Source organism: Rhinatrema bivittatum, chromosome 3 (assembly GCF_901001135.1).
Source record: "Rhinatrema bivittatum chromosome 3, aRhiBiv1.1, whole genome shotgun sequence".
NCBI lineage: Eukaryota > Metazoa > Chordata > Amphibia > Gymnophiona > Rhinatrematidae > Rhinatrema > Rhinatrema bivittatum.
Window position 1 is genome coordinate 483,285,515 of NC_042617.1, and position 26,440 is coordinate 483,311,954.

The window sequence follows — 26,440 nt, forward strand, 5'->3', positions numbered from 1 at the left end:
GTGAGGGAAAGAAAGTTGGGGTTTCTGAGTAGGGAGAGGTGGAGGCGGGAGGGGATGGAGGTGTGGGACTGCTGGGTTGGGGGAGAGGGGAGATCAGTGGATGCCCAGCAGGAAGGGGTGGGAAAGAGGTGGTCAGATGTATGCTGGGTAGGGAAGGGCAGGGAGAGTTGAGCAGGGGGGAGAGGGAGCATGGGGAAGAGGATGTGGGAGTGGGGGATGTCAGGAAAGTTGGACAGGGATATGAGCATGTGAAGGGATGATTGAATAGTTGGAAGAAATGAGGGTGATGGGGACAAGCAGAGGAGTGACTGGGTACAAGAGTGATAGTATGTCCGTTTTGAGAATATGCATTTCTTTCTTTGAAGTTTGCATAGTGAAGGAGGAAACATGTTTTTAGTTCTTCAGTTTTTCACTGCATGCAGAAGGTCTTCTTGGGGTTTCCATTTCAGTTTTTGTTTCCACATTTGTAATTTGTGGTCTTTTATTCTCTATTTGGGGAAGGTAGGTCTGTTTGGATTCTGTGTGTATGTGACAAAAATGAGGTACTTTACTATCACGTAGGGATTTGTATCAGACTTATTTGGCTACGAACCCATGATTGAGTGTCATTTTGGGGTTAGATGTATATGGCTAATGCCCCTCAGGAAGGTGCTATCCCTTCATTCACTCTTCTTTAATCTTTTCAAATATCTGTACTTAATGTTGTGTTATCTATGTGTTTATCTCATATCACCCAATAAACATTTTCAATTAAAAAAAAATCAACAAAAGAAGTTTTGGAGAAATTCATATGAAGATCCTGTAGACCATCACAGAAAAGCGTAAAGTTTGGGCAGTGTACAGGATAGTGTAAAACAGGCAAACATCGAAACTATGGAGTAGCCTGAACTTAAAATGATTGAGCTGGAAGCCAGGTTAAAATGAGCTCCAAATTGGAAATGCCCTGGCCCTAATGGACTGCCCAAGTTTTGGTTCAAATACATGACCTCTCCACCAAGATTTGGCTAACTGCAAGAAACAATTGATCAGATAGCCAGCATTAACTCCAACATAGCTAAAAACAGGAAGAACACTTCTTCTGTCAAAGCTGTATACATCGTCAAAACCTCAGCATCATACAGATTGATTATAAGAAAGCCTTTGATAGCATCCCACACTCTTGGATAATAAATTGCTTTGAATTCATCATGTTCACCATGAATTATGAGGATGGATAATATGTCATTTCTAACATTAAGATCTAGCGAGGAATATTTCAGGGAGATTCCCTTTCACTGCTTTTGTTTTCTGGCATTAAACCTACTGAGTACTCTCATTGACTGCTTGGGATATGGAACTAACCTTAATCCTTGAGCAACCAATCCCCTACTAATGATATCTCACTTAGAGGTGAATTTTAAAAGCTGGACACGCACCAAAATCTGGAGATGGGCGCGTATCTAGCACTAGCGCGCATCCACCTATTTTATAAAACGGGCAGATGTGCACACAAGTGTCGATGCTTGCACATCTTGCATCGTAAGAAAAAGGGGTGTGGTGTGGGCAGGACATGGGCATTCTGGGGCAGGGAAAAGAGATGTGCGTGCAAATAACTAACTAAGCTCCTGGGAGTGGACCTAGGTCCATTGCCGCATAACTTTACTTCTGGTATGGAGGAGGTGTAAGTTAAAAAGAATATAGGCATCTTTGAGGGGTTTGAGGGGTCTGGGGGTAACTGGGAGGAGTGCAGGCTATATAACCAGGGGGAGACCTAGGAGGACAGTGGGCAAACTGGTGGATGAACTGGTAAAACTGGTCCTCAGCTAGATGCACATTTGTTTTAAAATACAGGCAGTTGCATATCCATAAGCCGACTTACATTGCGAAGCGCACAGAATTAGGAACACTCATATGTGCATCTAGGCTATTTTATAACATGTGCGTATATGTGCATGTATATTATAAAATGGTTGCATCCCTGGGCATGTGTATATGTGCACCTGCGGGCCTGTTAGAAAGTTACCATTTTACTGTTTGTTTATGATTTGAAACTCTACAGTTCTTGTAATGCACATTTAGCAGCACACCTTTGTGGGGTGAAGACTTCTTAGATGACATCAGGATGACATTTGGCTTGGATATATGTGCTAAGGTAAAACTGAAAGCATCTCCCTGACTGAAGATTCTAATATAAAGGAACTGGAACAAGAAGGTGTATATAAATATCTAGGCATAAAGGAAGGTGGAAAAATTCAGCATAAAGTATTGAGAGAAAAGCTCAGTAAAGAATACTATAGGAGAGTGAAGCTGATATTGAAGAGTGCTTTAACAGCATGAAATAAGATACAAGCTATTAACCAACTTGCAATTTCTTATTTTCATTTTCATTTATTAAAACTTAATATCCTGCTTGATCAAACATGTTACCCAAGCAGTAGTACAGATAAAAATAATACAATCATAAAAAACAAAATTATCACAATTATCAAATATAAACATAATAACAATACATAAAATTCACATAAACACAAAACATGAGTAAAAAGACAAATTCATCATTCATCCTTAATTAAAATACTAATCTACAAAATTTAAACAAACATAAAAGGCTCTCAACAGGCAACAAATTAGATGTATAAAATGCATTATTAAAAAATCAAGAATTCACAGCCTTCCTGAATTTCAGATAATCGAAAATTGAGCGAATATCGGATGGTAAAGCATTCCATAATGTTGGAGCCTGAAAGCTAAATGAAGATTCCCTGGTGGATTATAAACAAATAATCGAAGGAGAAGGGATGTGAAGCAACCCAGCTTCCTGCATTATCATACAGTTTCGGAATAGTAGACTGGCCTCATAAATATCTTTAAAAATTGGATGTAAAAATAAGAAAGTTCCTCCATACCATCAGGTAATTTCTAAGAATCAGTGTATGTCAAGATTGTACATCCCTAGAGCTGAAGGCGGTATGGGTCTTAATGATATTGATTACACCTATAGAGCTACCTTAATAGGCCTTCAGGCTTACTTAATGGCATAATGCACCCATATGCTAAAATAGTGCAGAAGTACAAAAGTGAATGTAACCCTTATTTGAGGGTTTTAATCCCAAGGGCATACAAACTTATTTATTCTTTGGAACTGTGCCAGCTAGTGATTAACTCCCATGCTCAAAATCTTTATCTCGGTGTGGACTTTTTCAATGGGGGAAGCTCATGACCCAGACAATGATGTTTTGCTTTCAGTGTATAGACTGTATGTAGGTGCATCACATGAGGTGAGATGCTGGAACAAATCAGACAGGACTAGGATCTGGGTGTTAAAATAAAGTTTATGATTGGTAATAATTAAATAAAGTCCATTTGTCCATAATGTTGAATTTATATCTGACTGCTGGTATTTGTGTATTTCTCCATAGGTAGGTGTCCTTCTGTTTCAGGCATCTGGGTTGCTGCCATGGTGATTTTAAGTTCACAAAGCTCACCCAGTGGCTAACTGGGAATCCTATTGAAGGAGTCCACAACTTCACACTACTATCTGACTCCCTCTCCTTCCTGGCCACCCAACCTATCCTGATGCCATGGGTATGGAGTCTCCCGGTCTTGCTCCTTCATTCTTAGTTATTTTTACAGTCAAGATTGTGGGAACCAAGTTATCCCAGCCCTGGAACCCTGTGGGAGAAGATGAGTAAAAAAAAACCTCCCCACAAACAATATCTGAATACTGGTTCTCTGAAAAAATCTCTCAGTGACTGCTGCTTTACTATCTCTGGTGGATGCCCCATCTAGGGTGTAGATTAAGGCTCACAGATTTTTAGCCCTTGTCCTTTGTGCCCCGGGGGAGCCTTCTCCAAAGAAGGAAAGGTTTAAGCAGGAGTCCCTTCTCAAAAAAGTCAGGATACATACTGGCCATCAAAAATCTCACACAAAGGATATGTCACTGGTGCTTGCCTCATATAGGGAGTAGAGGGGCTCACAGATCTTCAGGTCTCTGGGTTGAGAGCCCTTTTGCCCCGAAGGGATTCAGGCAAAAATCTATCTTACTGCAACTAAATACAGGGCAACTCTCGGGCAGGGTGTGCACAGAGAGGAATCTCTTAAAAATATAAACGTCCCGATGAAGCAGGGAGGCCTCAACACAGAGTGGAAAAAACTACACCCTCACTGCTCTGAATCTAAATCAAAATGACTTCAATGAACATTAAAATGGCTGGGCTAAAAAGGGTTGAGGCATCCAATCCAGACCCTCCAAGTTGGGGGGGGGGGGGACTGAGAGGGATGGAAGGCTCATGATATTAAAGTTCTATGCAAGGACTGAGTGACATCTAGTGCAGCGGTTCTCAGCCGGTTGTCGCGACACATCAGTATGTTGCCACACTTCCCGGTCCCCCGCTGGCCCAGCTGCTCCTCCTGCTCCAGCGAAATGGAACTCTTCGAATGCAACAGGAGAACTGGAGTCAGCAGCACTCGCAGCATGGTTTCTTCTTCCTACCCCCAGGACCCGGAAAAGAAAGTGAAGTGCAGCAGCCGCACGCATGGAAAGAAGAGACTTTGTTAGGTAAAGTCTCTTCACAGTCAGCCCGAAGAAGAGCAGCAGCATCAGCCTGAAGAAAATCAGCAGCGCCGGCCTGAAGGAGAGCAGCATCAGCCTGGAGCAAAACGAGGAGCAACGTCAGCCCCCGCAGCCGATGGGACTCCTTTCCCGAGGCAGTGAGGACTGGAAGAGGAGTAAGCTGTTGCTGCTGCTAGTTTGGTGGGGAGAGAGTGAGTAAATAAGCGAGCATATGTGTGTGTGTCTGTGTGTGAGACAGCATGTATGTAAGTGTGTTATTAAGAACCTGTTTGTGTGATTAAGAGTATCTATGTAAGTGTGATTGAGAACCTGTATGTGTGGGAGCATATGTATGTATGATTAAGAGCCTGTGGGATAGATTTTAAAAAGGTGCGCACGGGCGTACATGTGCGCGCGCTACCCAGCGTGCGCATATGTACACCTGATTTTATAACTTGCGCGCACAAGTTATAATATCAAGGGTCGGCAAAATGTATATATTACCTGACTGTGCAAACGGTGCTTCTCTGCTACAGATATACAAGGATACCACAAATAATTTAGTTGAGGCAAATATAAATTTATTATTGCATATCCTTGGGAGAAACAGACCGTCAGAACTTCAACACAGGAGCCCTACAGCCTGTCTCTCTCAGTATCTTGTCAAAAGCTGTATTATATAGATTCAAACTGCTAAATGCTTGTGACGAGGATCACTTACGCAATATGACAGTAAAATAATTTAAGCTTCTTTTTACCTTGAGAAATCTCCTCCCATCTGAAGGTCCCTTTGTTTAGCATTGCTTTGATGTGCTCTGTTTCTCCTGAATTTCTGTGTTCTGTCAATAGATCAATCATTTCATCTCCAGGGGCAGGGAGAAACTCTGATTTCAGTTGGAGTCTCTTGGAGCCAGATAAGCAAAAGAATGCAGTTTCAGCCGCAAGGGGGTGCACAATAGTGCACCTTGCGCACGCCGAGCCACACTGCCTTCCCCGTCCCCTCCCAGGCCGCTCTGAAATCGGAGCGGCCTAGAAGGGAACTTCCCTTCCCTCTAACCTGCCCTTCCCTCTAACCTGCCCTTCCCACCCCTTCCCCTAACCTGTCCTCCCCCTAGCCCTACTCTAGCACCCCCCCAAATTTTTATTTTACCTTTTGCGTCTGCCTCCGGGCAGGCGCAAGTAGAGCACGCCGACAGGCTGCTGGCACTCGATCCCTCGACACAACGGCAATGGCCGCTATGTTGCAGGCCTCTGGCCCCGCCCCAGCCCGCCCCTTTTGTAAAGCCCTGAGACTTACAAAAGTCGCCGGGCCTTTTAAAAATAGGCCCCGCACGCATAAGGCCGGTTACACACGTAACCCTTTTAAAATCTGGCCGTGTTTGTATGTGCGTAATTGTGTAATTGAGAGTCTATGTAAGTGAGAGAGGAAGCATGAGTATAATTGTGTGATTGAGATCCTATGTACATGAGAAAGCAAACATGTGTGTAATTTTGTGATTGAGAGCCTATGTAAGTGAAAGAGCGAGCATGTGTGTAATTGTGTGATTGAGGTCCTTAAGTAAGAGAGAGAGAGAAACAGCATGTGTGTGATTGAGGGAAAGGAGACATTTGAAAACACCCCCCCCCCCTTTCTCCTAATTCACAACAATCTCAGGGCACCTGGAAATTGAACGTTTCCAGGTATGGAAAACATAGCATTTTTTATCCTTATTATTTTTAATTATTGGGTCTTTGTGTCTGCTGTTTTGAAATATTTTATTGATGTCTAGAAATATTTTGAATGAGTTTTTAATTATTGGATATCCAGTCATCAGCTGTTTTGAAATAATCTGTTCTTTTTATTAGTATGGTTTTACTGCTATTAATTTTATATTTCTTGCTTTATTTTATGAGGACTGGTGATTTCTCTTTTTCCTTTGTTGCACTGCATACAGAGACTCTGACTTGTTGTGGTTTCCAGTTCAGTTTTTGACTGCATGTTTCTATTTATGCTTTATGGTCTCTTTATTCTTTGTTAGGTTAGGATCTGCACATGTGATTGAGGTGAGGTATTCTGCTGCATGTAGTTTCTGGGTAGGGCTCTATAGCAGCCTAGCTTGTTCCATTTTCTTAATAAAATTATTAGAGTTTTAAGGCCTGGTGTAATATTTTCAGTGTTGCCTTTTCTTAGGTAAGGTAGTTATTGTTTGAGTGCTGGAGGTTGGAGCTGTTCTGGTATGGGAGGTTTACTATTTATATAATTTTTGTTCAGATAGAGTACTCTTATTTTTCCCTTGTGTCATTCTTTTTTTTTTAAATTTATTCTTTATTGCTTTTTTCAATAATTTTACAAAGACACAGAACTTTGCAAATGAAATAACTTAGAATTAGACATGTTAATATCTAATATCCGTAAAAATTATAATAGACTTTATCATTATTACTTATACATGTCTAAGGCTACACATCAAAGAGGCAATATGCAGGAAATGTTTAATTTACAAATGAGGATCAAAGTAGAAAGAAAACTATAATGCTTACTACATAGATTATCTATAAAAGGTCCCTACCATTAATCTCATCACTTCTATTCTCATTTTCATTAATGGAGACCTGTCTTCTTGCACTCAAAAACTCTTGTAATTGGTTAGCTTCAAAGAAAATAAATGTTGTTCCATGCAGTTTCAGAACACATTTACATGGATATTTTATGACCATAACAGCTCCTAATGCCAATACATCATGTTTCAACAAAAGAAATGCCCTGCGCCAAATTTGGGTATTCCTGGAAAGGTCAGGATAAATTCTTACCTTCCCTGCCAGGAATAACATATCCATATTTAGAAAATAAGCCCACATCACATAATTCAAATCTTGAGTTTGAAAAATTACCAATATGCTCCAGGATCTCTATATGAGATTCCTCTAAATAATGGGTTAAATTTTGGAAATCAATGGAATTAATTGAGACATTATTCCTCGTAAAGCCTTATTTAAATGGCAACCAAATTAATTTCTTAATTTCAGGAATATTTTCTGGCGAGATTTTTAAATTTTCCCCCAGTAGCTTTTCCTCTTTTATTTTTGGAAAATTTAATACACAAATATTAAGATGTTTAATTGTATTCTCAAGGTATTCCATTTTCCTTGTTGCAACTAATCTCTCTTGAGTTATAACAGTAGTTAATTCTTTTAATCCCTTTACTTCCTCCTCTAAAGATTAAATTTGTGTGCACTGCTCTGAAAGAATTTGCTGATGATCTAAAGTTACTGAATCTAATTTCATGGAAACATTCTATAATATCTTAGATTGTTCTTGAATGCTATACACAAATTTCTTCATTAAGTCTGCAAGGGACTCTAATGATACAGTTGCTGTCTGCTCTTCAATTCCAGCCAGATTAATATTCCCAACCCCATAATCAGGGGTGGAAGTTCTGGCTCTCTCTAATAATTCATCACAGTTTCCAGTTGGCTGAGGTATTATGGCAGGATTACCTCCATCTCCACCAGCAACTGAGGGAATATTTGGAGGGAAAGCTATAACCAACTGGCGAGTTTCAGGGATGCTTAAAGATATTTCTCTGGGTGACAGCAGTGTTCCTCCCACAGCTCCACCAATGGACGTTACCAACCCCTGTGTTGTAGGAATGGCAAACTCAGGGATAAGGTGTTGTTGGAGAGAAAGGCAGGATTCAGCTGGAAAAACCCTCACCTTGGCTTTTATGAGGCATTGTGCTGGCTCAGTAAGAAATACCCGGGTTTCCCTCTTCTACAGGATTCAGCTGGAAAAACCCTCACCTTGGCTTTTATGAGGCATTGTGCTGGCTCAGTAAGAAATACCCGGGTTTCCCTCTTCCGCACACTTAACTTTTCTTCCCAATCAGTCTTCAGGCAAAGATCTTTTAAGTTTGAAATTATTTATTGTACAGATAATTTTCCATTACTTACAATTGTCGCATTCCAAAGTATATGCCCCAGGCAGAGATCTTTGTAGCTGGAGATAGGCAGGAGAAGGGAGATGGAGTTTCTTGGGATTCAGGATGAGAAGACAAAGGGTTCTGAAGCTGATTAATCTTTAGAATTAAAGCAGTAAGAAGAAATGTAAAAAAGCTAATTGTATTACAGAGGTTGCAGGCACTTCTAGCTTTGAAGCAGCATGGCTAAGACTGACTAACAGTCTTGGAGAGTGATTACAGGAAACGTCCCCACAAGCTTGGGCTAGAGGGCGAGATCCAATGGTAGCAAGCCTAGGATTCATGTGACACAGGGAGGAGCATGAAGGACAGTCCCTTGAGCCAGTAAGGTACTTAAGAAGACTCAAGTTAGATTGAGAGGGCATACAAGCTCTTCCCAGAGAGAAAAGGCAAAGGGGGAGGGAACGTCTCTTAAGGGCAAAGTTCCCCTTAAAGGCAAGGCTCACAGGCTTTTATCATGGGTTACAAAGTAAGGACTGCACTATACACAGTTAAACTGCAATGTATATACAGATGCCAACATGTACCCACTGCTGGGGACAGAACAGGCATTGTTTTTTTTTTTAAATTTATACTTTATTAAAGATTTTAAACAATACACTTGCAAAATCAAAAGAACAAATTTTGTATGCAGAAAATGAATATTTCCATAATCTCTTAGCATTCTTATTGCATCAAAATTCTTAGTCCACATTAATGGAGGATATTTAAAAAGAAAAAATAAACTAACAATAATTTGTAACACCAAGTTACCAACTGGAGATATTTTTTTACATGGCAGTCTATATCTCAATCTCTTTCTTTGTCTTCCAGAAAGGATTCCAGGTGAGTGGGGTCTTGGAAAATAAATTTATTCTTATGGAGAACAAACACACTGTTACAGTTTTGGCTGCAGTGCAACCGCCTCACCACCAGGGGTCCCTCTAGTGCTGGCTTTCCTGACAGGCCCGGTCCATCTCCTCTGTCCACTCTATGTTCTGGGTGTGCCCTTATAACCCTGCCTGACAGTTGCCTCGGTGCTTCGGCATCGAGCTCACCTGGGCTCCCTGCTCTAGCCTTGTGCGGCCTTCGGGCCTTTCCTTGCCTCGCCCTGCGCGGCCTTCGGGCCTTTCCTTGCCTTGCCTTGCGCGGCCTTCGGGCCTTCTTCCTCGCCTTTCTTACCTGGCCTACGGGCCTTCTGACCTGCCTTGCTCTGCTTACGGTGTGTGGCCTACGGGCCTTCTGTGTATGTGTGGCCTACGGGCCTTCTGACCTGCCTGCTCTGCTTACGGTGTGTGGCCTACGGGCCTTCTGTGTATGTGTGGCCTATGGGCCTTCTGACCTGCCTGCTCTGCTTACGGTGTGTGGCCTACGGGCCTTCTGTGTATGTGTGGCCTACGGGCCTTCTGACCTGCCTTGCCCCGACTACGGTGTGTGGCCTACGGGCCTTCTGTGTGTGTGTGTGGCCTACGGGCCTTCTGACCTGCCTTGCCCCGACTACGGTGTGTGGCCTACGGGCCTTCTGTGTGTGTGTGTGGCCTACGGGCCTTCTGACCTGCCTACCCTGCTTACTGTGCCCTGACCCAGCCTGAACCTAGACACTGCTTCCTGCTGCCTGCCCTGACCCAGCCTGAACCTAGACACTACTTCCTGCCGCCTGCCCTGACCCAGCCTGAACCTAGACACTGCTTCCTGCCGCCTGCCCTGACCCAGCCTGAACCTAGACACTGCTATCTGCTGCCTGCCCTGACCCAGCCTGGACCCAGACTCTGTTTTTGCCATTCCTGTCTCTCTCAACCTGGAGCCACCCTTCTGGGTGGCGTTCACGACTCCTGACCGGAGCCCAGCCGTAACAGTATGCCGAAGCCATTCACATTGGGAGAGACAGAGAGGACTCAGTATTCAGACGGTGAGTCCTCACGGTTTATAATCTGTACCATTTGTCAAACTCTGAATTATCCTACGTACCTGAACTGTTTAGCTTGTCAGCTCTCGGACCAGGAGCACTGGATTTGCAGCAACTGTCACAAAAGAAATGTGTCTGTGTACCAAGAATGCCTTAATTGCAATTCTCCCAAACCAGGCTGGTGGAAGTGTCTCTGTCTTCCTTGTCTTTTGCCTCCAGGCAAACCCTGCCCCCGCTGCACAGCTAACGGGCCACCGTCTCCTCATAAAGATTCAGCCAGAGCTATCACACTCTGCCCTGCTTCTGGCTCAGCTAGGAATGTTTTCACCCTGGACAGTTTACTAACAGAAGATTGTAGCATAACTTGTCACAAAACTTTTCACCAAAAAGCAGCTTATACTTCAAGAAAACCAAGAACTTACCTGGCCAAGAGAACTTCTAGGACTTCCGTTCTAGGAGATCAAGCACAAAAACAGATGGAACTCATTAACCCGAGCAGAGCTCTGCTTCCCACAGCTGCTGCACAGCCTGTAACGAGCACCTTCCCTACACGTCCTAGAACGGCCTGTGCCTTCTCTAACCTGCTCCTCCAGAAACAAAATCAGGAGCTTCAGACTTTGGCTCGAGGTATCAAGCCCTTGGCAGTACAATCTGTGTCTTCCATGTACACTACTTCTAACCTTGCTGCTCTGCCATCTGAGTTTGCTTCATCGCCCCGAGAGGGGTCCGAGCCTGCTACAACGCCCGGAGAGGGGTCCGAGCCTGCTTCATCGCCCCGAGCGGGGTCCGAGCCTGCTTCATCGCCCCGAGAGGGGTCCGAACTTGCTTCAACGCCCCGAGAGGGGTACGAGCCTGCTACAATGCCCCGAGAGGGGTCCGAGCCTACTACAATGCCCGGAGAGGTGTTCGAGCCTGCTACAACGCCCAGAGAGGTGTTCGAACCTGCTACAACGCCCAGAGAGGGGTCCGAGCCTGCTTCCTCCCCCCGAGAGGGGTCCGAGCCTGCTTCAACGCCCCGAGAGGGGTCCGAGCCTGTTACAATGCCCCGAGAGGGGTCCGAGCCTACTACAACGCCCGAAGAGGTGTTCCAGCCTGCTGTTTCACCCCGAGAGGGGCCCGAGCCTGCTGCACTACCCCGAGAAGAGCCTGCTAAACCGGTCCTGCTGCCGCCCCCGGAGGGGCTTAAACCGGTCCTGCTGCCACCCCCGGAGGGGCTCAAACCGGTACCACTAACAGACTTTCTGACTCAGCCATCTGAGCCTGTTGAATCGCTCCAGCTGTTGCTGCCCTCGGAGGGGTCTGATTTCATCTTTGAGTACCCCCTGCTAAGATGGGACCCAGGAGGAGGGGGAGGCCTTGAGGAGGGGGTACTGTTACAGTTTTGGCTGCAGTGCAACCGCCTCACCACCAGGGGTCCCTCTAGTGCTGGCTTTCCTGACAGGCCCGGTCCATCTCCTCTGTCCACTCTATGTTCTGGGTGTGCCCTTATAACCCTGCCTGACAGTTGCATCGAGCTCACCTGGGCTCCCTGCTCTAGCCTTGCGCGGCCTTCGGGCCTTTCCTTGCCTTGCGCGGCCTTTGGGCCTTTCCTTGCCTCGCCCTGCGCGGCCTTCGGGCCTTTCCTTGCCTTGCCTTGTGCGGCCTTCGGGCCTTCTTCCTCGCCTTTCTTACCTGGCTTACGGGCCTTCTGACCTGCCTTGCTCTGCTTACGGTGTGTGGCCTACGGGCCTTCTGTGTATGTGTGGCCTACGGGCCTTCTGACCTGCCTGCTCTGCTTACGGTGTGTGGCCTACGGGCCTTCTGTGTATGTGTGGCCTATGGGCCTTCTGACCTGCCTGCTCTGCTTACTGTGTGTGGCCTACGGGCCTTCTGTGTATGTGTGGCCTACGGGCCTTCTGACCTGCCTTGCCCCGACTGCGGTGTGTGGCCTACGGGCCTTCTGTGTGTGTGTGTGGCCTATGGGCCTTCTGACCTGCCTTGCCCCGACTACGGTGTGTGGCCTACGGGCCTTCTGTGTGTGTGTGTGGCCTACGGGCCTTCTGACCTGCCTGCCCTGCTTACTGTGCCCTGACCCAGCCTGAACCTAGACACTGCTTCCTGCCGCCTGCCCTGACCCAGCCTGAACCTAGACACTGCTTCCTGCCGCCTGCCCTGACCCAGCCTGAACCTAGACACTGCTTCCTGCCGCCTGCCCTGACCCAGCCTGAACCTAGACACTGCTATCAGCCGCCTGCCCTGACCCAGCCTGGACCCAGACTCTGTTTTTGCCATTCCTGTCTCTCTCAACCTGGAGCCACCCTTCTGGGTGGCGTTCACGACTCCTGACTGGAGCCCAGCCGTAACACACACATTTGCAGGGAAATTTTAAAAAGAATGTAGCTCCCAGAGTTATAACTCTAGGCTTCATAATCTAAAATTGTTTTCTCCTTAATTGCGTGTTCCGTGACACATCAGGAAATATCTGGACCCTTTGTACGCAAAATAAGAAGTCCTTATTCTTGAAATACTTTTGCATTATTAAACTTTTATCGTTTTCTCTGCACAAAGTTACCAAGAGAGTAGCTCTTTGTGGAATATCATCCACTGAGGATTCCAAAAAAGATGTTAAATTAGGTGACTGCTGCTGGACAAGGTCCATTCCTTCCCCTTCCACCTGGCTCCTTAATCTGGAATTCATAATATAATAAATTTTCGATACACTTTTATCATCTATTGTCGAAATTGACAAAACTTCTACTAGGTATTTTTTCAATAGCTCACTAGCAGATAAGAGTCTGGTAATGGGAAAATTCAAAAATCTTAAATTTCTAACTCTCAATTCGTTTTCCTGATTCTCCATCTGACTGTGAGACACCAAACTATCTTTAATATGAGAGTTGTTAACAGCTTGCAAGGTCGAAACTTGCGCTGTTGTTGTTTTACCCAACTCTTCTAATTGTTTTAAATGACCATCATGCATTTCTAAAACATTTTTAAATTCCATAGAAGTTTTATTATTCTGACTTATAGCATTTGACACTACTTTCTGAAGTTCGGTTATTGCCCTCCAAACATCTCCCAATGTTATGTTTTGTGGGTCTAAGGGCTCTGGTACAGAAACCTGTAATCCAGGGCTCACCATGCTCCCATTTGTTTCTACTTCACTACCCCGTAAAGGGTTAAGAGTCTCACTCACAGTTGTATTCGCAGCTGCTTGTGCAATACTTTGGGCTGTTTGGCTAGGGGATTCCATCAGGGATTGAGATTGCTGCACTTGGCCAGGGCTATCTGAGGTGCCAGAGGAAAAAGAAATGTCAGGTATTGAGTCACGAGCGGATTGACTCACTCATCTCATCACATGTGCATCTATAGGACCCCTTCCCACTTGTACAGCCGGCGAAGAAGTCCAAAGTTTGGTCTTTCTTTTCCTACCCATAAAGATACAAAAAGAGTAAAAGAAAAATTCTTACCAAGGGGCGTGCCCCTTTGGCACGTGGCTTTGGCCGCGCGCCGCACCTGGCTCGAATTTATCCGGCGTTCCGGCTCTCCTGGATGACGTCACCAGAAGCGCGTGGCCTCGGGGTAGTCGCAATGTTACCAGCTTGAAGGTGTTAAACAAGCGCCTCAGACTTAATCTCTTATGTCCTCTCCTCTCCTCTCAACGGAGAGGTTTCTCCACTCGAAGTCCTCCGATTCAAGCACTTGAATAGGTTCAGCCTAGAAGTAGCCTGGAAAGTTGGAATCTTCTGAATTAGGCAGGTGCTAATCTGATGTGCTGGTTACTCCTCTGATGCCTCCTGCAGAACTTCCCTAGAGTTGTAAGAAGAAACTTATGGTGGCCTTACAAAACATACATAGTGTCTCTTAAGCTGGCTAGCAAAGGCTTAGAGTAGCACAACAGAATTACCAAAACAGCGTCCTCAAAGCTTAATGCAGCATCTGGTTATACTATGAAGGGGAAATGTTGTCTTAAGATGATTTTATGTACCTTGGAATTCAGCAGGAGTTAAAACATCATTTTGCTATACATTTTGATGCAATCTCTACCTGGGTGCTATCAAGCTAGGGTGAGAGTACATTGTAGAAATCTCATCATTTTGTTCCTTTCCTCATTCCAGATCACATCAAATGTTCACTGATGTGTACTGTGCTGTTCGTACCTCTGACTATGCATGTAAAACTGGCCCCCAAACCCTTGATCACCACCAAATTCTCATCTCGAGATACTAGTTGACCTCCTACAGTGGAATAAATAGATAACTAATGTGTGTGCCACCTCAGAGTCTCTCTCTCCCTCCCTCCCTCCCCCTGAAATGGGATTCGCGATAAGTATCGCAAATCCCAATTTGGGCATATCGCACAGCTTAGCACCAAGAAAAAAGATGTAGTTATTTCTGGTGTTAAAACATGTGTTATGGTATCGCACGAAATGTTAAATACCCCTCATTTTCATAAACCCTGTCCAAACTCCTCCCTTTTTCCTAAATTTGCGTATGCGCCTCGCGAAGCGTCATTTATCACATGCATTATGGTGTTATTGCGATAATGCCCTAATGCGATTTGAAAAAATGACCCTGTAAATTTCTGCCCCCATGGAGGGCAATTTTATAACTGCCTAAGTAGTGGTAAAGTCTACGTGTACATTGTACCAAGAGACTTTACCAAGTATTTTCAAAGCAAATTTATGAGCAAAAGTTTGCTTTGAAAATCCCTGGGTAATCAGCTGAGTACATGCACAAATTACCTTGCATAAAGGTATACCTACTCCAAACAGGGTGTAACTTGTTTGGGGGAACTTACACACACCACTTTTTAAACTAAAAAAGTATGGGGTCAATTTGAGACAATTTGTTTGGCTAAGGGCAGATTCATTAAGGCTCTTTTCCCTTTTTGTGTTTATGGGGAAAACCCTTAGTGAAAACCCTTAGTGAATCAGGTACTAAGTTTGAGAATGAGCTGAATTAGACTGTGACTTTTAAAATTCCTGCAGCTCTGAATGACTGCAATTTGTTTGGCTAAGTGTTTTGGAGAATAGCTGAGTAAGCCGGATAACGTAGCCAATTAATTCTGATATTCAGATTTAGCTGGATAATTCTGGTTGTGCAGAGGAGCAGCCCTAAAGTTAGCTAGATAAATTTATCTGGTTAACTAGGACTTTAGCCAGCTATATTCAGCAGTGCTGTCCCGAATATCCGTGACAATTTATCTGACTAATTTTAACTGGATAAACTTTCTGCTCACCACGCTGCTGAATATTGACCTCTAAGGGGCGGATTTTAAGAGCCCTGCTCGCCTAAATCCGCCCAAAACCGGGCGGATTTAGGCGAGCAGGGCCCTGTGCGCCGGTAAGCCTATTTTACATAGGCCTACCGGCGCGCGCAGAGCCCCGGGACTCGCGTAAGTCCCGGGGTTCTCCGAGGGGGGCGTGTCGGGGGCGTGTCGGGGGCGGTCCCGGTCGTCGCAGCGTTTTCGGGGCGTGTCGGCAGCGTTTTGGGGGCGGGTACGGGGGCGTGGCTACGGCCCGGGGCGGTCTGGGGGCGTGGCCGCACCCTCCGTACCCGCCCCCAGGTCGCGGCCCGGCGCGCAGGAGGCCCGCTGGCGCGCGGGGATTTACGCCTCCCTCTGGGAGGCGTAAATCCCCCAACAAAAGTAAGGGGGGGGGTATAGACAGGGCCGGGCGGGTGGGTTAGGTAGAGGAAGGGAGGGGAAGGTGAGGGGAGGGTGTTAGAGGATTCCCTCCGAGGCCGCTCCGATTTCGGAGCGGCCTCGGAGGGAACGGGGGTAGGCTGCGCGGCTCGGCGCGCGCCGTCTATACAAAATCCATAGCCTTGCGCGCGCCGATCCAGGTTTTTTAGTAGATACGCGCGGCTCCGCGCGTATCTACTAAAATCCAGCGTACTTTTGTTTGCGCCTGAGCGCAAACAAAAGTAGGCCTATTCGCGCTCCTTTTAAAATCCGCCCCTAAGTGCATTAGTCCCAACCCCGCCTCACAAATTGCCTCTTCTCAGTGCATGTAAAAATGCACAGAAAACCTATTATAAAGTCCTTTTATACACACTAAGCCCAGGCCTGATTTAGAACATTCATTTATGCGCATAGAACCAGGTTTTATGCAAGCAGATGGCTTTAAAAAATTGTTCCCTTAAAGTCCGTGCAAGAAAAATAGTGGGCTGGGTAGATTGTGAGACAGGACTTTAAATCCTTCCAAACATTTTGAACAATATTATTCTCTGACAGTCTAAATTGGCACTCAGGCTGATCAGCATTTCAGTCTAGCTTTAAACAGTCTTTGTGCCTGTTCTTCATTCATCCATAAAACACAATTCAGCACTAGATCACATCCTGTTGTATCGTGTTGCTTCATTACTATGTACTTCCTAGTTTGTCCTGAATAACAAAACCAGCTCTTCTGTTTATCTTCAAGATGTAAATGAAAGTCACTTTCCCCTTCCACTCTCTTGTGGTATCACTTTCCCTGTCAGTCCCTTGTGGTGTCTTTGCGCCTGGAATGCTGAGGCATCAGGGTATCCAAACATGATCGTACCATTCATGTTTTTTCCCCTAGACAACTACATCATTCCAAGCTGCGGGGCTGCCTTTCAACATCTTCCAGGCACACACAGTGATATTTAACAATGGAACTATTCACTCTTAGTGAAAAGTCTGCAAACTCAAACATTGAAAGCTCTTAGCAAATGGAGGGTGCCAAGATTTGTAGGCATCAGAAGTTGAGAAGCGCTTTGCTTCTGTGCCGCTAAGATTATTTCACATTATAATTGCTGGTTGCCTAAACCAACTGCCAACAGATAAGCGGAAGCCAAATGGAATCCTAGCTACTGTGCACTGTTTAATTCTTAGCCAATAACAATTATGCAAAGAAGGGATTCGGAAATCTTTATTGCTGCAGACTTGTAAACTTTGATGCATGGTTAATCGGTGGTTTTTGTGCTTTATCGCACTGACTTCAATGTGTTAAAAAAATTAAGTATTTTGTGATTTGTAATGGTGTCTCTAAACATTGATCAAGATACAGCAAGCACACTACAAGAGATCAGATAAGGGTCAGTTTTGGTCTTAGGTGGAATGAATCGTATTCCCAGTTCCAGTCTTCCATAAATACAATGAGATCATTAACCTGTGCTCACTCTCCTTTCTGAAGGGGAAATGATGTCATGGCTAAACTCAATAAGGCCTTACTTCAGAAGGAAGTAATAAATAGAAACAAGTTCTGCCCTTCACTTAATAAAGTCTTGATGGAAAGCAGTTCCCTTTGCTCTAGATTACTATGGAATTAAGGTTAGATAGAAGCACTGTGCTGTATGGTGTACTATACATGACCCGTGTTGTTCTCAGCCTGAGCTTAGGATAACATAATAAGCCAGTTATAGCTGGAGCTGATACGGAATCTGATTTTTGTTTTCTTCTTTCCCAAAGTCCGATTCCAAGTTTATTTCAAAGCTGCCAGGTCTGTCTTACCAGTGACATCAAGACAGAGAGAGAGTGTGCACAAGAGATTCCAAATTTAGAAGTAAAGTTTAAAATCTGTACTGTGAAACTTTGGCCACTGGAAATCTATTGTTGGGAGGTCAGGCAGATTTGGTGTGAACATCCTTTTAAAAAAGGGATTGAGTGTAAAGGCGGAATACCAGTCATTAGAGTCATTTTCTGTGCATTTATACTTTCATCACCTTCACTTTGTATTCACAAACAGAGAAGAAGAAAGGGAGATCGGCCACCTTTCACGCGATAGACAACAACCCCTCGCTGCTTCCTGCGGATGAGACCCAGCGTCCGGCCTTGAACGGCAGCATGTCACCCGTGGGCAAAATCAGCACAGAGATGGCATTATTCAGCAACATCCTATCAGCGTATTCGTTTATTAAAGGTATGTCTCTCACCTGCTGCCGGGATTGTCTCTTCAAAACTTGTATTGAAATAATTCTTCTTGAGGTCGATATTCAAAAGCCGTCTAAATGGCTACCCGGCGATATTCATTGAGCGTCCATTTTCTCCCGTAACTGGCATAGACATGCACAAGATACACGGCCTGACTGTGTATCTTGTGTGTGTATATTGGGCATCCAGAATTTTTTTTTCACCAAAACCTTTTTTTTTTTTAACTAAATCTGCTTTATTTGGTTCCTCTTTCTTAGTATCACTACAATACTATTAGGAGGAATCACAGAGAGCAGGATTTTATTTTTCAATGCGCCCTTGAGCTGGCATGCCTTTACACCAGCCCCAGGCTAGCGTGAAATTTGCCACGTTGCAATGGGCACATTGGTAGTGTGGGAAATGTTTTGTATCGCAGGGATTAGCTAATAGCCTCATCTGCATGGAATTTACATGTGATGAACGCTATTAGCTACACGGTGATTTGAACGCACATTTTGGTCACGCTAATCCCTGTATTTCAACAGAGGTTATGGACACTGTAGAGGGCTAATTGGGTGAAACATGACCCACCCCATGGCCTCAAAGACGCTGATCAAACTTCTCAATATGGGGACGACATGCCTCCTACTTCTGCCCGTGAGGCTCCTGCACTGATTTTCCAGGTACTGCTTCTACAGGAAGGAGCACCCCGGAGATTTCAGATGTTAGCCCAGAGACCCAGCAATTTCTGCAGAATTCTGGCATCTCCGGGTCAAATCTGGAGAGTTCCCAGATATGGTTATACAATAAGCAAATATACCTTCAGTTACTTTCAGGCCAAAAACTTTCTGTAGAATTATCCAGAAATAAGAACAACAGTTCCCAATAATCCTGTGCCCAAAATTATGTCAAAACACAAACAGGATATGAGAACACCATATAACTGAAAAGCGCAAAATTAATGTGCGTCTAATGGGGGCGTCAGCAAGCCGGGAAGCCAGTGTAAGACCATCTCTAGGGTGGTTGCCCAGTCAACTCTATCATCCATCTAAAGAAAAGTTTGGAAGAGAAAGTAAGAAACTGTAGTAGGAAAATTTTCTTTTTATAGTTTTAACCTTTGCATTTAAAAATCAGTTGAAAGAAACAACAGTTTCTTTCAACTGTTACATCTACATGGGACTCTATCATGTCCCATGTAGATGTAACCAAAAAAATGCTGATAAACAGAGCAAAGCCGAGGTTTTGGTTTTCCATGCTTCAGGGGGTAAGAGACTTATCTTAAGTCTGAGATCTTCCAAATGTAATGAGGCACACTTCAGATGGATCTGATGATCTCCTTCTCTTCTTCATCTGAAAATTATCCAGAAAACCATATATGCTAAAAGGATGCCCGTGTGGTTATCATGAATTTATTGCAGCAAATATCCAGTGGTTTTATTAATTGCTGATGTTTTATTGGATTGCATTGCCTTATTAGATATATATATATATAGAGAGAGAGAGAGAGAGAGAAGCTGAAAAGGAGGCCACATAATGTTAGTGGCATGATGAATTATCAGAAATGGAAAGGAAGGTGCTTTTTCGTTTAATTGGCTGCCTGCTTTCAATTTATAGAACATGTACAGAATAATTTTCAAAATTTTTTGTGCAGGTAAACAAACAGATGTTTACACCCATAAAAAGCATGCTTGAAAATTGCACCTCTCCAACCCACTGCAGGTAGAAGTTTAATTGTGTAAGGCACAGTGCTGTAAGAATGATTGTGCTGAATGAATCACTGCATGCGTTCTGCCTCCTGAATGGTCTTAGGCTTTATGAACAGTCTGCAAGCCAGGTGCTGCAACAGAGAAGAGGCTACAGCATTTGAGCTATAATTTCCTCATAGAAGGGATCAAGTGGGCATTAGGAGGGCTGCACATGAGGCAGTCTTTCCACCTCTGGTCTGTTGCCCTCTGAGATGGCTGCTCCTGTGTAGTGTGAATTGAGCGGATATCATACACTAGGATAGAAGCTTTGGGTATGGGGCACACGGTTGTATTGTCAGTCCCTGATCTTGCTTTGCTGGTGTATGTTCTTTTTAAGGCCATTCATGGTGAAGGCCCTTCTTATCATAGGGAGATTTTAATGCCATACATTCCTTCTCATTCAATGTGCTCTGCTGGAAAGGCATTATTTAGCTGTTCCTTCTGTTCAGGACTCTATTTATAAATGACAGAATCAAATTTTCTGAAATGCATGGCCTATTCTATGGAACTCTTTCACTTTTGAGCTCCATGAGGAAACTGAGTTATAGGATGAAAATCAAGGAGTTGCTTTTCTTCAAGGCCTTTGTTAGGTATTCACTGGCATTTCTGTTCCCTAGGTTTGCTTTGCACTATCAGTGTTTTTTGGGGTTTTTTTTAGTTTCATGATAAGGAAATATGATATTATTGACAAACTAAAAAGTAGCAAATCACCTGGACTGGATGGTGTGTACCCCGGGGTTCTGAAGGAACTAAAAACTGAAATGTCAGAACTATTAGTAAACATTTCTAACCTATCATTAAAATCATCCATTATACCTGAAGATTGGAGGGTAGCCAATGTAACCCCAATATTTAAAAAGGGCTCTAGGGATGATCTGAGAAATTATAGACTAGTGAGCCTGATTTCAGTGCGGGGAAAAATAGTAGATACTATTCTAAAGATCAAAATCACAGAGCATATAGAAAGACATGGTTTATTGGAACACAGCCAGCATAGATTTAACCTAGGGAAGTCTTGCCTCACAAATCTACTTCATTTTTTTGAAGGGATTAATGAACATGTTGATAAAGATGAACTGGTAGACTTAGGGGTAGATTTTATAAACTTACGCACCAGGCGCGAACAAAAGTACGCTGGATTTTATAAGATATGTGCATAGCCGCGCGTATCTTATAAAATCCGGGGTCGGCGCGCGCAAGGGGGTGCACATTTGTGCACCTTGCACGCGCGCTGCCCGTTCCCTCTGAGGCCGCTCCAAAATCGGAGCGGCCTCAGAGGGAACTTTCTTTCCACCCCCCCCGCACCTTTGCCTCCCTTCCCCTAACTAACCCACCCCCCGGCCCTATCTAAACCCCCCCTACTGTTGTCGGCAGAGGTACACCTGCCCGAAGCAGGTGTAACTCTGCGCGCGACAGAAGGCTGCTGGCGTGCCATCACCCGACCTGGGGGCTGGTCCGGAAGCCTCGGCCACGCCCCCGGGCCAGCACCACGGCCCCCGGACCCGCCCTGAACCGCCCCTGACCACTGGACACCCCCCTGGACCCGCCCCCACCCCTTTTACGAAGCCCTGGGGCTATGCGCGCACCGGCAGCCTATGCAAAATAGGTGCGCCGGCGCGCGAGTGCCCTGCGCACGTAAATCCAGCCGGATTTACGCGCGCAGGGCTTTTAAAATCCGGCCCTTAGTGTATTTGAATTTTCAGAAAGTGTTTGAGAAAGTACGTCATGAGAGGCTTCTAAGAAAACTAAAAGGTCATGGGATAGGAGGCGATGTCCTTTCCTGGATTACAAACTGTTTAAAAGACAGGAAACAGAGAGCTGAATTAAATGGTCAATTTTCTTAGTGAAAAAAGGTGTACAGTGTAATGCCTCAGGGATCTGTACGTGGACCTGTACTTTTCAATATGTTTATAAATGATCTGGAAAGGGATATGACGAGTGAGGTGATCAAATTTGCAGATGATACAAAATTATTCAGAGTAGTCAAATTACATGCTGATTGTGGTAAATTGCAGGAGGACCTTGCAAGACTAGAAGATCGGGCATCCAAATGGCAGATAAAATTTAATGTGGACAAGTGCAAGGTGATGCATATAAGGACAAATAACCCAAGCAGTAGTTACACAATGGGGCCAAGGCAATACAGTGTGCTCAGCCGATGCAGGTTAAATAGGCGCTAATCTACCTCCTAATGCAATAGGGGATTAGCGCCTATTTAACGCATGTCTGATGCAGAGTGAATGCGATAGCGCTCATCACATGCAAATGCATGTGAATGAGGCTATTACTCATTCACTCCGCATTCCAAAAATAATGTGCGTCTCAGATGCACATTTAGCCCTCAGGTATTAACGCCTGCCTAGAGCAGGCGTTAATAGCTGAGCACATGTAAAAGAAGTACAGAAAAGCAGAAAAAACTGCTTTTCTGTACTTCTTACTAAATAGAAAAAGAAAAAAGAAAAAACCTCGGCAGACTGCCGAGTTATGAAGACCGACGCCGCTCGGCATCGGGTTTCGTATCCGGCCGCCTGCCAGTAATGAAAACGGACGCTGATCCAGTAATGAAAACGGATGCAGAGTTTACTGGCGTCGGTTTTCGTATCCGGCAGCTGCCAAGGCTTCGTGTTAGCAAGGAAGTGCTAGGGGCACGCAAGCGACCCTACCGCCTCCTTGCTAGCACGAACCCCTAATTTGCATATAGCATGGTGCCCCCCTTGCAGGCGCCATACGCGCATTAAGAAAGCGGGCGCTGACTTTTTAGCGCCTGCTTTCCGCGCTTTTTTTTTTTTGCATTGGCCCCAAAGTTAGGTTCCATAATTGGAGCTACCACCAGGAAAGAGATCTAGGCGTCATAATGGATAACAATTGAAATCATCAGCTCAGTGTGCTGCGGCAGTCAAAAAAGCAAACAGAATGTTCGGAATTATTAGGAAGGGAATGGTGAATAAAATGGAAAATGGCATAATGCCTCTGTACCGCTCCAGGGAGAAACCATACCTTTAGTACTCTATACAGTTCTGGTCGCAAAGTTTCAAAAAAGATATCATTGCACTGGAGAAGATACAGAGAAGGGAGACCAAAATTATAAGCGGGCTAAAGAGGTTAGGGCTGTTTAGCTTGGAGAAGAGACGGCTGAGGGGGGATATGATAGAGGTGTTTAAAATCATGAGAGGTCTAGAACAGGTAAATGTGAATCAGTTATTTACTCTTTCGGATAATAGAAGGCCTAGTGGGCAATCCTTGAAGTTAGCAATAGCACATTTAAAATAAATTGGAGAAAATTCTTTTTCACTCAATGCACAATTAAGCTCTGGAATCTGTTGCCAGAGGATGTGGTTAGGGCAGTTAGTTTAGCTGGGTTTTCGAAAAGTTTTGGATAATTTCCTGGAGGAGAATTCCATTAACTGCTATTAATCAAGTTGACTTGCGGCCACATTTTTAAAGGCTGGCGCGAGTTAACGCCACTCGCATGGCCAGGCCATGCGCGCGCTTGCACATTTTCAAAGGGCCCCGGCCACACATGTATCTCCCAGTATGTGCTGACGACCGGCTCAATTAAAAAGGGGTAGGCCAGGGGTGGGGTCTGGGTGGGGCAGGGGCTGGCTGGGACAGCACCATTAGGCTCTGTCCCGCTAAAGTGCATACCAGCAGCCGGGAGGCCCGCGAAACCTACCACTGCTCTGGAGAGCAGGTAGGTTTGAAACAACAACAACAAAAAAAACTAGTTAGATGGGTTTTAGGGGTTGGGGAGGATAGGGGAAAAGGGTAGGTAGGGGTTTTAGGAAATTACCTCCCAGTCCGCTCCTCTGACTGTGAGGGAACTGGGAAAAGTCCTAGTCCGTCTCTGCGCATCTTGTAAAATTCTCCCCCTTACGCATACGTCGACACTTGCGTGCACATGTGCATGCCAATTTAAAATCGGGAGCGCATGTGTGCGCGGGTCGCCGAATTTATAACATGCGCGTCAACGCGCGCATGTTATAAAATCGGCACGTCGATGTGTGCACGCCGGGAGCCTAAATTCCCCTTTTAGGGAATAGCCACTGCTATTATTGGCATTAGTAGCATGGGATCTACTTAATGTTTGGGTACTTGCCAGGTACTTGTAACCTGGATTCGCCACTGTTGGAAACAGGATGCTGGGCTTCATGGACCCAGTGTGGCAACGTCTTATGTTCTTATGTTTTAGTATTATGTTTATTGTGTTTGTAATCTGATTATGCCTGTTATTTTGTGATCCACCAAGGACATAGCATTGGATTTGCAGAATATAAATGTTGAAATAAATAAAAATAAAAACAGTAACTGCTGCCATTGCTTTAGTTAGTCTATGAAAAGACTGCTGCTGGTTTGCTGAGGCTTCAGCATGAACTGTCAATATGTGATTGTCATCCCAACACTACAGGGTGCGAATGGGGGCATGTCAGTGTCATTCTGGCTCAGGGATGACAGCTTTTCTTCCTTGTTTTCAATTATATTGATGTGCCAGAGTTGTCTAAATCACCTTCTGATGTCTGTCCTTTTCCTTCATGGCAGACCTGTTAGGCATGTGCTTTTAGTCTGATTTTCTTCTCCTTGAATTCTCTTCTCTTCTTTCACCTTCTCTCCTGTGTTCTAGATGCTTTTCCATTTTCGTCCTTTGTGCTAAAAACCAAACCCGAGCTTACTGTTAAACAAGTTTTCAGCAAGGGGGCTGAGCCATGAGAAAAGAGGACTCTATGCTCAGTGTAGTATATGAAAACACACGCGCACTCCCTCTGATATGTTAATACGCTACACAATCAACTCAGAGGCACTCGGCAAAATATTATGCCCACACTTATTTTATTATACAGTTATTTTAAACATCATTTACATCATCACACTATTATGCGACCACAATGCCCACATACGGTATATCTAAAAAAGTCCCACAACATTCATACATTACCCTTCATTCACACCACTCATACCTTTCATACCTCATATCTCTTAAAATATAATCACATAAGCCTGACATTACTAATTTTCCATGCTGATAACTCAGATGATGCTTCACCTCATTCCTGTGATATGTACACTTAACAATTTAATGTTTTAGATCACATCACCATCATATTATACAATGAAAATTGTTTCAAGTAAATATACATCCACCTTATGCAATTAGTACTTTTTTAAATCATGTATGTATTTCTGTCCAATACAATCAATGCTTTTTAATCATCTGTACATCCATCTTGTTTACAACCTGTGTACATCCAACGAGAGCCTCGTTTCACCCTGCGGACAGGGCTTCTTCAGGGATCTACAATGTTTGCACGTATCATCAAACTTTCATCATAAGGTGTATTTCTTCATATTATTCATAGATCAGCAGCAAATAGATAGACCACATGCAGTATAAAGTTACATCTATGAAAATTTGGTGCTGATCTATGAACAATATGAAGAAATATACCTTATAATGAAAGTTTGATGAAAGTTTGATGATAGGGCAAAGGTTATCGGCGCCATTTTGAATACCTGCAGCCGACAGCTTGAGTGCAGGAGATCGCTCCAGGACTCCCGCTGGGTCAGCGGGGACTTTTGGCAAGTCTTGGGGGGGTCAGGAGGGTGGGGGTTTTATTCGTTAGTGATACGTTGTATTCGAGGGGGTTCGCCATACGTTTTGCGACCCCCATGAATACGAATATGGCATATATGTTGTGGATTACCAATACATTGCAAACGAATGCACACCCCTAGAAATCTGTTCCAGTGGGAGAGGAGATGGGAGCTCTGCTAACCCTGGAAATAGCAGCTGTGCTATCCAGAGAGAGGGAAAGAAGGCACAGCAGCTAGGCTATGAAAGAGGGAGAGAGAGAGAGAGAGAGAAACAGACATGCAAACAGCAGCTTCAGAGCAGTGTGTATTATCAGCCTACAGCTGTGGTACATAAGCTGTGTTACTGGGAGGAAGGCCGGCCCCTGCTAAGATTCCAAGCCAGAGAGATTCTATTGGAGGAGAGTCATACTTTGGGAGTGGCTGAGTTTCTCTCAAAACCATTGCGGTCTAGGACTCAATTCTGGTCTATATGCTGCTAAACGTTTTACCCCTTAACCTCTTTATCAGTGTATCCTAACCAGTGTGCCGTGGTACACGAGTGTACCTTCAGACCTGATCAGGTCACCACTGCTTGATGGTCAGAGCCACACCAGCACCCGGGCTCTGTTATTAGCACTTCACAGCAACAAAAGTCATCAGTAGTGGCTCTTAAACATATAGGGACTCCTTTCTAAGAACATGTGTAATCATAAGCATTAATTGAAACAAAACAAATGACAGCACATCCCATTTATTTTCCACCCACCAGAAAGCACTGCAACTTGAACAGTTATTATACTTGGCTAGCCCAGTTTTTTTCCCTTGAATCATTCAGTGCACTATATTGACAATTAGTTTTTTCTCATTGTGTTGATCATATTGTTTTAAGCTTAAGGTTTATGTT

At 44.5% G+C, this 26,440-nt stretch overlaps 1 protein-coding gene across 2 annotated transcripts in view; it reads left to right on the forward strand.

The window, feature by feature from the left end:
- The window catches only part of EVA1A (eva-1 homolog A, regulator of programmed cell death), an 816,740-nt gene that overhangs the window by 730,354 nt on the left and 59,946 nt on the right, over window positions 1-26,440 (forward strand). For both annotated transcript variants that reach the window (XM_029596048.1, XM_029596047.1), the window contains exon 7: window positions 18,063-18,236. In XM_029596048.1, the coding sequence (XP_029451908.1) occupies window positions 18,063-18,236 (174 nt within the window). The remainder of the gene's footprint in view (window positions 1-18,062; window positions 18,237-26,440) is intronic.